General features: G+C 39.7%; 2 protein-coding genes across 2 annotated transcripts; one reads left to right on the top strand and one right to left on the bottom strand.

Annotated features, from left to right (window-relative positions):
* The first annotated feature begins 1,615 nt into the window (after window positions 1-1,615).
* On the top strand, window positions 1,616-7,023 carry LOC131786231 (MAP/microtubule affinity-regulating kinase 3). The gene is made up of 5 exons (XM_059103252.2): window positions 1,616-1,888; window positions 2,795-3,035; window positions 3,912-4,160; window positions 5,244-5,438; window positions 5,865-7,023. Exons 1-5 carry the CDS (start codon window positions 1,616-1,618, stop codon window positions 6,716-6,718), a joined length of 1,812 nt encoding a protein of 603 aa, XP_058959235.2. The 3' UTR covers window positions 6,719-7,023.
* Window positions 7,024-7,164: 141 nt separating this feature from the next.
* On the bottom strand, window positions 7,165-9,885 carry LOC131786232 (RING finger protein nhl-1-like). The gene has a single exon (XM_059103253.2). It carries the CDS (start codon window positions 9,427-9,429, stop codon window positions 8,008-8,010), a length of 1,422 nt encoding a protein of 473 aa, XP_058959236.2. The 5' UTR covers window positions 9,430-9,885; the 3' UTR covers window positions 7,165-8,007.
* Between the last annotated feature and the right edge of the window lie 940 nt (window positions 9,886-10,825).

The following is a 10,825-nucleotide window of genomic DNA, read 5'->3' as shown; positions in this document are numbered from 1 at the left end:
AAGTAGACCACCTTCTCTACCGGCGAACGTCAAGGTTTTCAGGCGAGATTACTAAAATTTTGATAAGCACTGAACGCTCAAGTTCTTTATTTAAAGACTTGAATGTTATCAAGCTGTGTAATATCATTACCCTTCAACTTGCAATGTTTATGTTTAAGTTCCATTATCAACTTTTACCTTCGGTCTTTAATAATTTTTTAATCCTGTTAGGAAAATACATAGAAATAACACTTGGTTGTCCCCCAGGGCTCACTTGTATAAAGGGTGGATAACGCTATCCAACGGTTATATCGCTAAGTGATAAGTGATAGCAAAACGTATAGCTTTATTCAGAGGATAGAGATTTATCCAGAGGATAGCGTTATCCGATCTTAGAACAACTGGAGCCAGGATGACTTATGCTATCCCAAAAGCCAGAACAAATTATGGAATTTTTAACATAAGGTTCCAGGGAGCTAAACTTTGAAAAGATATGTGATGAAATAAAGCTCCTTTCTCTTAAACGTTTAAAGAAAAAGTGTAAGTCAATTCTTATTGCTAAATATTAATTGCAGATTTACCGAAGCTATATTTTTTCTGGCTTTCCGTTGTTACATGCTGGTATACTTAGCTTTCTTTTGTAGTCTTTTTTTTTTCTGCTAGCTTTTTTCTTCTTTCCTTTTTGTGTTTTGTGTAGTGTGTGCGCGTGTGTGGTACCTGACCCTTTAATGTAATAATTTATTAATAACCTAAGTAAGGCTACCTTATCTTTTTAGCCCTCAACGGTTATTATTGGCAGCCTGGACTCACTCCATTTTTCATGTAATATATATATATATATATATATATATATATATTTATTTATTTAATTTTTTGTAGCATATAATTAATGTAGGGTACGAATAAAGTTATTGTAAAAGTTGTTGTCTTGAAAAACTAACAAAAATGTACAGCAAATTCTGGCACAGTGTCGATACGTGCAGCTAATAATCAGGATGGGCTCAATCCCTCCTTGAAAGTGTCTTCCATTGTGGCCCGTTCTATTGGCTGTAGAGGACTACAATCTATACGAATGACCTGTTAACCATGCCGCCGTTAATATTTTTGGCACTTGGTTACTGAGCATCAGGGACGAATTTTTTCACTTTGACACAGCAGATTTTTACATTGTTTTTGGTTTGTGTTTCACGATGAAGTATAAATTATCTCAGGACAGCATCTTGTTAAACGAACGAAAACAAAAAACAAACAGAAAAAGAACAGGAGACCCCTTGTGTGAGTCATGCCCAGGACTCAGTTGTTCTAAGGGCGGATAACTCTATCCAACGGATAAATTGCTATCCAGCGGATAATTGTTAATAAAACGTACTGCGTTATTCAACGATTAGAGATTTGTCCAGTGGATGGCATTATCCACCCTTCGAAAAACTGGAGCCAGATGGTAATTAACTGGCGCCATTTCTATTAATGACGTCATATTGTTAACTTCTAATTAACTCGTCGTTCAAAGTTGCGCGCTGCTACATAAGAGTAAGGCTGAGAATTTCCGGAACATGGTCACATGAATGGACTGATAAAGGCATGGCAGGGAGCATGAACCATCACTATTTTCAATATCAGTGACTAAACGGTAACAATGACGAAATCCAACATCACCTTGGTGAAGAAAAATGATTCGTGGCTGCCTAAGAAAGAGCAGCAGTTGACAGCCATCGAGAAACATGGTTATACTCTCCTAAAAACCTTGGGGGAAGGCGCGTACGCCAAAGTTAAGCTCGCCGACTCTAAAAAACACAACAAAAAAGTAGCAGTTAAAACGATAAACAAAAGGAGAGCACCTAAGGACTTCCTCAAAAAGTTTCTGCCTAGAGAGGTTCATCTGATGCACAGACTCAATCATCCAAACTTGGTAAGAGAAGTTTCATTTCAGTTGAGACTCGATGACAAAGCGAAGAGATCTCACATTTATTCCTGATAATTTTCTTTTGGCTAAAGTCATCCTCAAAGTGTGAGTACTTTATAACAGAACGCCGATCGTAACCGAGACGTAGGAATATTTCCGATGACGTTCCGAAAATATTCCGAAGGTGGCTAGAGGAGTGAAACAGACGTTTTCTCACGTCCTAAAAGGAAGGTTTTATGAGCAATTTTTTGCCCATGCCTAGGTTCTCCCGTATTCATCACAGTTTTTATTAGCGCTTATCATTATTCAAGTATATGCCAGTGAAAGCTGAGCTGTGATAGTTCGAATTTTCTGTTTGGTATAAGAGATTGGGGTCGACAGATGCGAGTTGGCTCGCGCACGTAATCCAGGTTCTCGATCCGTGAGCATAACAGTTGATTTGAATGTACATTGGTATCCTTGAAATTGCTCACGTGGCTCTGAACCTCGTAAAAGCTTTGCGAAAGCGAAAACTGATCCCCTGCTCCTCTTCAGAACCATGACTACTTATTACTCAAATTCGTTCTTTATAGAGATGTTAGCCTGCAGTGCAGGCGTCTTATAAGGACGAGTCAGCGTTAATCTAAGAAGCTCGCAATCGTTTATTCAACTGGCCATGTTTGACTTGGAGATAGAGGTGGTGGGGGAGGGGGCGGGGAAAGGCGAATCTTTCTTATTTTTGACCGTCCACCGTCCCATTAGTACAAATTTCTTTCTCTTCACAGCCCTCTGCTGCTATTAAAATAAAAGATAGCGGTCATAATTTTTGCTAAGAAAATATTGAGCACTCGCTCGCCAAAGTTGCGCCTGCTCTGCAGGCTATAGGGATGTTGTTGAGACAAAGTTTTTGGTGCAAACTCTGTATTTATGCAGATCCGGCTGTACGAAGTTGTGGAAACTTCCACTAAGGTGTATCTTGTTCTACAATTGGCTTCTGGAGGCGACTTATTGGAATACATAAACGCAAGAACCGTGCTACCTGAAGAGGAGGTACGCAAGCTGTTTTGTCAGTTTGCCGCTGCCATGACGTACTGCCACAAGGAAAACGTGGTACATAGAGACCTGAAATGTGAAAACATATTGATAGCTGGGGACGGAAAGTTAAAAGTAACAGGTAGCTATCTTGAAAAATTATAGTTTAAGAAGATGCGTTGGCTAAAAAAACGCACTGAGCAGTTCAATTAGACAAATCATCTGTATAAAATAATAGTGAAAACGAGTGTTGAAGACGGGTAATAATATATCCTATTAGATAATGAACGCTCGACTTTTATGTGTGATTGTTTTCGAGGGCTTCGCCTTCATCAAACATCGAGCGATAGAAATCTCACGCTCATGATCTAACTGTTAATTATTAGTGACAACGACATTTCCAAATTGTTAGAAGGGTATACCAACGCCGTAAAAATTTAAACACGTTAGATTTTTGAAAGCTTGTCTGAATTAGAAAAGGGAATCGAATTCCTCATGCCAGGAATAATTTCAATCAACAATTTTGTAGAAAATCTCCTTCGTTTTTAAATTTCAAGTAACAATTTTTCTCTTCCTCTCGTTTGATTTTTTGTTGTTGTTGTTTTCAGCGCGGCGCGCGTGATTTCACATATTAGCCAACACGTCAAAGAACTCTAACCTTGACATTAGAAAACTGACGTGGACATTTTTCGCGTACTTTTAGTTTTTTTTCGCGAGTTTTAGTTTGTTATTTTTGAGCTTTCGTTCTCGTATACTTGTTACCCCTTTACTTGGAGATTCAATAAGTTTCGGGGTTTTTATTTTAGCCAAATGTTGGGGTTCATTTAACACGTTCAATACATGTTTTCTACGGAGTTTAGACTCCAGCCTCCTTTGTCGTAAATGTTTTTTTTTTATAAATTTGTTCCCTAATCATGTAATGAATAAAGCCACGCAGACATGTCGCGAGAATGAAGAGTTAAAATAAAGGCAATTCCTCATTAGTACCTTCACTAGGTGATCCGCTTCTTTATTTCAGATTTTGGTTTTGCCGTGGGCACGGTGAAAGATCGTCCTTTAGAAACCTACTGTGGTTCCTTCGCCTATTGTTGTCCTCAAATCCTTCGAGGCAGGCCGTACGACGGTAAAAAAGCCGACGTGTGGAGCATGGGTGTTGTACTGTATGCAATGGGCTGTGCGAGACTTCCCTTTAGTGAAAATGATATGAGAAATTTAATAAAGGATGACTACACCAACAAAATCAAGTTTTCGAAAAGAGTTAGTAAAGGTATGGTAGTGATTTTGACTGAAAACGTTCGAGCAATTTTCAAATGGAAAGCGAAAGTACTCTGTGTACTGTGCACTGTATACTAAACTCACTTAACAAGGTTTTGCAACTGGTGTAACAACTTCGAACCAGTTTCTAAACCAAAAAGATAGAGTGACTGGTCGAGAGAGTGGGTGAGTTTTCTGGACGAATCGGATAGCGGAGCAGAGCATAAACAAAGCAATCGCGGATTTCTTTCGACGCTGAATTTAAAATTGCTCTACTTGTTGGTTTTATGCCGCTTAAAAAAAATGGGAGGTACTTTGGTGAAGTAAGCCCTGTCCTACAATGCGAGAAATCCTCCACTTAGCGATGCACTTTTATACGTTCTCCTCCACTATCCTCCTCCTCTATCTATTTTCTCATTGAATAAGTCACCACGAGAAATACCATTATGTAATAGTTCATGCCTTCTCCGCTAGGACTAGATCATGGCATCAATACAGAGTACGCGTAACAATAGTAAAAAGTGGTATTATGATTGCATTTAAAGGTGCAGAGTATACAAATTGTGATGAAGTCGGAACAAAATTGTTGCAGTTTGCTTTGAGAGCAAGGCTTGCAATACGTTTAACTCAAATCTGTGTATCAAAACGCACCAGGTCGGTCATTCTTCGGTAGTTAGTTCCAGCCTTTGATAACTTTTCATAGTTGATTTAGAAAATCTCTTTCTTTTTGAAATTTCAAGTAAAAATTGTTCTCTTTCCCTCCCCCCTTTGTATTCTCTTTGTATTCGCGTGCCGCGTAAGTGATGTCGCAAATTAACCAATCACGTCAAAGAACTGTAACCTCGACTTTGGAAAACTGACGTGGACATTTTTCGCGCATTTTTTGTTTGTTTTCGCGGAGTTTTAGTTAATTGCTTTTGAGCTTTCGTTCGCATATATGTGTTACCCCTTCGCTTGGAATTTTAAGAAGTTTCGGATTTTTTTTTATCCAAATGTTGTGGTACATTTAACAGGTTTAATACATATTTTCTACGGAGTTTGGACTCCAGTATGTTTTTCCTTAAATTGATTTTTTACAGTTGACTTCTCTCAACAGAGTATCGTGATCTTGTCCGCTGGATGTTAGATGTGGACGAATATGAACGGGCCACAGCGGAGGAAGCATTTAAGAGCCCCTGGTGCATACGGGCCATCGATGAAAACCGTGACCTGCACTATCTTGCCGATGCTCCTCAGCCGATCCCTGTGCGTAAGCCCCCGGAATGTGCCCCTCAAGAGATAAACGAATTCGGTAAGCATAAAACATGCGAATTTGTAATTCGAGTAACCTAACTCAGTGATGGTTGACAGCGGGGATTCACTATGACTCAATTAAGTAACTTCTATGATAATTATACTGAAATAGAAAACGTGCAATGATGATGTTGACTTAAGGGAAAACAATCACGATAGAAAATTCAATGATAAACATAAATGTAATGTCTTAAAGAGAAAGCTCACAGGATTTATCGACAGGATAGCCAATCAACTAATTAACAAACAGATTCTTTGTCGTTCGGTGATAAATTACAGATGTGGTCAAAATGAGATAAGGACAAAAAAGTGGTGCTCGAGGCGCAGTCTTGATATTGACGTTGTGAGACGTCAGTTGAAGTAATTTAAATGTTTTATCTATTTTTTTTTTGTTTCGTTTTTTTTTTGTTTTTTTGTTTCTCAGAAGAGGAAACTTACCCCGTTGAAATTCAGAAAACACCCGCCAAAATCGGCAAGAAAACCAAGATAGTTACTTGCTTCACTTACACTGCGCCCGCCCACGCAACGAAACAGAGCAACCAAGCTCGGCGGCATACTATTTCCGGTCTCGAAATACACGACAAAGACTGCGCTCTAGACTTGCGCAATGACTTGCTGCGGTCCTTCGCACAAAGGAGGATGTCCCTTCAGAAAATTGAGGAAGAAACGAAACCGCTCGCCGAAGTTTCTTACAACAAACCTCGACCAAGGCGTCGGAGTACATTAGTCACAGATGTCTTAACAGTTGTGTCGAATAAAGAACATGAACACAAGCTTGAAGGAAGAAAGTCTTCTTTGGTGTCCGACGTTATTAAATTTGATCCACGTACTGCCGGAAGCCATGATTTCTTGAGGGGGAACCTTTCTACTGTAGGAAATCAAGAAGGAAGACGCGATTCCTTAGAAGGAGTGCCTGAGGGTTACCAGGGTAATTCGAACAAACCTAACCAACCACAGAAACTGGAATTCGTTGCGTCGCGCTCAAAGAAAGAACCTAAGGTGATACCTGACAGTCGGCAAGCTCGTATGAACGAAATCTCTAAGCTGAAGTACACTTCGGCTGCCAGGGCTGCAAAAATGGCCTTCAGAGAAGCACACGTCTCAATGAAAGTCAATCGAAGACTATCACTGCAAGCCACGGACCACTATGTGACCATGAAATGTGTGGAAAGAATATTTGAGCTCCAGGGAACCAAGATTGAAGAGGATGATAGTTCTCTTACTAAGCTTAAAAACTGGCAGAAAAAGTTCAAAATGGCTTTAAATGAAGACAATTAATTCTGATCCGTGCGACACTTTGGTTAGAATCAAACCACGCAAGTTACAAAAATATTGTTATCAGATTGCGTACACCTTAGTTGGTCTTAGTTCTAAATGTCTTAAAACGCATTTGTTTAACTGATTTGTTCCTAACAGCTTTAGGAAGAAAAACTGTTATGCCGTACAGAATTCGTGCGTCTGTAACTCTAACCTCGGTTGAAATCACTCTCTCTCTACGTTGACTACAGTCAATCTATTTTGCTCGCACTTGATAAAATGAGCGGGAATATGTCTTTTGTTGTGTTTCGCAACAGCACCAATTGGTTGTTTAAACGACAACGGTTCGTCTTAGTTTCATGTTGCGCAAGTCCGTTCTCTGTAAGTCTAAAAATTGGTAATCAGGATTAAGGTAAACTGGTAACTGGAGCGATTCCATAAGAACTGATGTGAGGCTGTGTTATATCTTTAATCGCTCTATCTATCAACTTTGAAATACGAATAAATATCTGGCTAAATACTTAAGTAATATTTTAAATCAAGTGAATTTTGTACAGTCCATTGAACAATCTAGCATCTTCATAAAATATCTGCAAACTGTACATTTTACATCATTCCTGCAATATCTTTAAACTAATAAAAAAAAACTAAAAAAACGGTCTATGCAGATTTAAAACAAGCCACAGCCTATCAGAGTTTCAACAATGCGATTTAACAAAAATTTGCGGATAACCTTGGTAGAAGGAAGTTACTCGAAAGTAGTCTTTCCTTTTTCAAATTAAAATCTTGGTTCAAACTTGCACTATGAAAAAAATTTCTTCGGAAGCTTGAAGAAAAACCTTGACGACGATGCCCGCAGGAAATGGTCTGAAACAAGAGAATATTAACTGCTCAGGATTCATACTCTCTTAGTCTGAACCAGACAGGCATCATGGGAAGGAGACCTTCGGTTTGAATAAATTTGAGCTTTAATCTCATCGGGATTCTAATCAAAAACAGTCGAAGGGAAATGAAAAAGAGACCGCACAATTTAAAACTAAGAGATTGAACAGGCGGTCCAGAACAATTTTGAGAAGATTTATCTCTAATTGTTGGGATTTAGATATGGCACTTCGCGTAACAATTAAAAAACGTGACCAAACTGTTATTGCTATTGTAAATTCAGAGTGAATCCTGTTGGGAATTTTATCTTCCTTTATAGCTTTCATCGCTCTAATGACTTTCGCACGGTTTATTTCGCATTTTAGTTTTTAGCGAGCCTGAACACCAGCATAAAAATCGATGAATACAATTTTTTTAAAACTAATTCCTCAAATAACTAAGTCGAACACTTGGATTCTGGAATTAAGTTTGTCGCTTACGACAATATTTCCTTGTGGAGTAACCACAAGAGCCTCAGGACCACAATACTGATTAATACCGTCTCCTTTGCTTCCAAACGAGCTTAACACCCGTCCTTCGAGGGAACAGATCTTCACACAGTCATTACTATAATCACAGACGAGAAGGTATTTTCCCTTGTAGACCGCAATCCCGGAAGGCGCGCTGAGTCCATCTGCAAAAGTCCTCAAAAAAGTACCGCGAGTGTCAAACACTTTCACACAGTCATTGTCTGTATCAGTTACGTAGAACCGTCCTTCGTGAAAGATCGCGTAGCATGGGTAGTTGAGTTTCCCTGGCCCCTTATCACCGAACAAGAAGAGAAAATTTCCTTCTCGGTCAAAAACCTGTATGCGGCAGTTCATTGTGTCAGTGACGATAATGCGGTTTCGAGCGTCTATAAAGATTCCGTGGGGCCCTCTGAACTGACCTTGTTTTTTGCCATGTCGACCGAAAGCGTGCACGATTGTGCAGGCTGGAGATAGAACAACAACACGATTTTTGCCTTTTTCCACGACGGCTATGTTACCTGATGCATCGCACGCAATCCCAGCGGGGCACATGAACGGAAATTTCTTTCCGCTCTCCCTCGAGTAGTGATCGTGCGCGCGAATAAATTTCCCGTCGCTGGATAATACTTGTAGTCTGTCGTTGTTGTAGTCTGCCACAATGATTTTACCATCTGGCGTAGCAGTTACCCCGACAGGTTCATTAAATGTGTCAAATTCATCTTGCCCCACGCCACCTTGTCCGGAGCTAAACAAAAGTTTCAGCTGTGGCTGTTTATTCTTACGCGGAGTTGTTATGCCCAGCGCTCCATGTTCTTCTGCATGTTCTGTACCATTGCACTCTGTTTCGGCGGCGCTCAAGTTGGCTTTATCAGAAACATAAGTGATATTTTGCATTTCAAAAATTCCATTATGTGCATTTAAACGATTTTTCAAGCCTAAATTTCCCGGCTTTGCCGAAGAGACATTCGATTGAAGTCTAAGTAAACTTCTAATGTCGACATCTGTCCTGGAATGGCCGCTTTTCGTTTCTTTTTCCCTGCTTTCGCAAACAGCCTGCTCAGGAAACTTTGTGGATAAAATCCCATTGTCGTCTGGAAAAGTATACTGGGCCGAACTCAATCTTCTGTTAAGTTCCATTACGGCACTCTGAGATTTAAAACTCTTGTACATTCTTTCACAGAAGTCTGCATGCGAACCTTCCCGGAATCTGTCAACAACTTCGATCTCCATGGCTTTTTTTGTAGTCGACGGATTAAAGTGGCACACAGGAATGCTTCTCTGTAGAATACTCTCGTCCACTGACCTGGAAAACTTGTTTAAAGCTTTGAGATTGTTCGGCATTTTCTGTCACGGTACTGTTCGTTTCTGTTGAATGTCGTAGGCTTCAACTTTTACCATCGAGTTTCTCCCCTCGTCTGACGTTGGATGACAACATCAAACGGATTTTCGTATTTTCAAAGCGTGACTCACCCTTGCTGAGCTTGCACGTACACTGAAAAAGGTCGCTTCAACCGTCAGATTGATAAGTATGCAGCCTGAATTAATAGGCTTTATTTCCTTTTCCGTTACACCCACCCCTCGGCTCACTATTGTTAGATGTGATTTTCATTGTTAGAATTCTCCAGTCGGATTGGGCAAAACAGATAAACCTCAAATTTGCTAATAAAGCCGAAGATAAAATATACTTGATTAATCGCATCCTTCCTTCACTGGTCATATTGTTCAGCCAGAACATTCATTTAACATCCTCTGTCCGACTAGAACGGTTGAGCATGACATCACAATTTTCACGGTCCGAATGAACTTAACCCTTTGGATAAGCTAGACTATTCTGGATACGATAATTGAAGCTTGTAAACTTTCTAGTGAAAACAGGAAATCACGAACAATTAGTCTTAACCTGAAAAAAGGGTCAAAACTTGCGTAGTACCGTTCTACTCACGCAGAAAATTTAAAGTTGAGCCACTCGAAACAGCTTACAGAGAAGAAAGGCCCCTGTAGATGTCCTATACGTCATAACGCTTAGATGTAATAATCTGTTTGTATTATCTGTGCCTCAGCTTCAGAAAATAGCCTGAATTAAGCGTCAATCGATGTAATACTCCTAACTAGGTTGATTTGTCAACATTTTGGTGATAAAAATGTTCCATCAACTCCAAAGTGTGATACATAAATATCAAATAACACTGTTATTAACCATTGTTTTAGGTACGATAATTGGTTTATGCAACAGAAGTAAGGGGTGCCGACTATCTTTTGTTCAGCAGACAATAAGGATCCGTTTAAAAAAATGATAACAGTGCATAGTTGTTTATGTTTTGGCGCAGGTTTTAAAAAATTCGGGTATTAAGCGTGCCTTGGCGCCATGGGAAATTTTTTGGAATTTTTTTTATTAACGTGTGTGTGTAAAGGCAGTTATTACAGGAAGTTGATGACAGATTTAAACAAAAGCTGTTGATGTTTAGGTAAGCGCGTGATGTGAGAGCTGATATGATAGTGAAGAGTTAGACAGAGCGTATAAACGTCGTTTGAAACGTCTTCGTAATAGATCAAACTTCAATACGAACAGTTCCATGTAAAACTGTTAAGTGCCCCTTTAAAATTTAAAGTCTCTTCATTTAGTCTCTTCTTTCCCCTTCGCTTGGAAGGCGGCATTGGAGTAAACGAAGAAATGGTACACGTCCGCAGGAGGAGGGGAAGGCGGGAGACTGTTAGCCAAGAGCACACCATCCGACCC

This window comes from Pocillopora verrucosa, chromosome 8 (assembly GCF_036669915.1).
Source record: "Pocillopora verrucosa isolate sample1 chromosome 8, ASM3666991v2, whole genome shotgun sequence".
Classification (NCBI taxonomy): Eukaryota; Metazoa; Cnidaria; class Anthozoa; order Scleractinia; family Pocilloporidae; genus Pocillopora; species Pocillopora verrucosa.
This window is presented reverse-complemented; position numbering and strand designations above follow the sequence as displayed.

What these genes read in the sequence shown, in the direction of transcription:
- LOC131786231 (XM_059103252.2), top strand. Translation starts at nt 1,616, where the DNA reads ATGACGAAATCCAACATCACCTTGGTGAAGAAAAATGATTCGTGGCTG. An exon ending in GACTCAATCATCCAAACTTG is followed by an intron (nt 1,889 to 2,794) that starts GTAAGAGAAGTT and finishes GTATTTATGCAG; the next exon opens with ATCCGGCTGTACGAAGTTGT. An exon ending in TCAAGAGATAAACGAATTCG is followed by an intron (nt 5,439 to 5,864) that starts GTAAGCATAAAA and finishes TTTGTTTCTCAG; the next exon opens with AAGAGGAAACTTACCCCGTT.
- LOC131786232 (XM_059103253.2), bottom strand. Translation starts at nt 9,429, where the DNA reads ATGCCGAACAATCTCAAAGCTTTAAACAAGTTTTCCAGGTCAGTGGAC.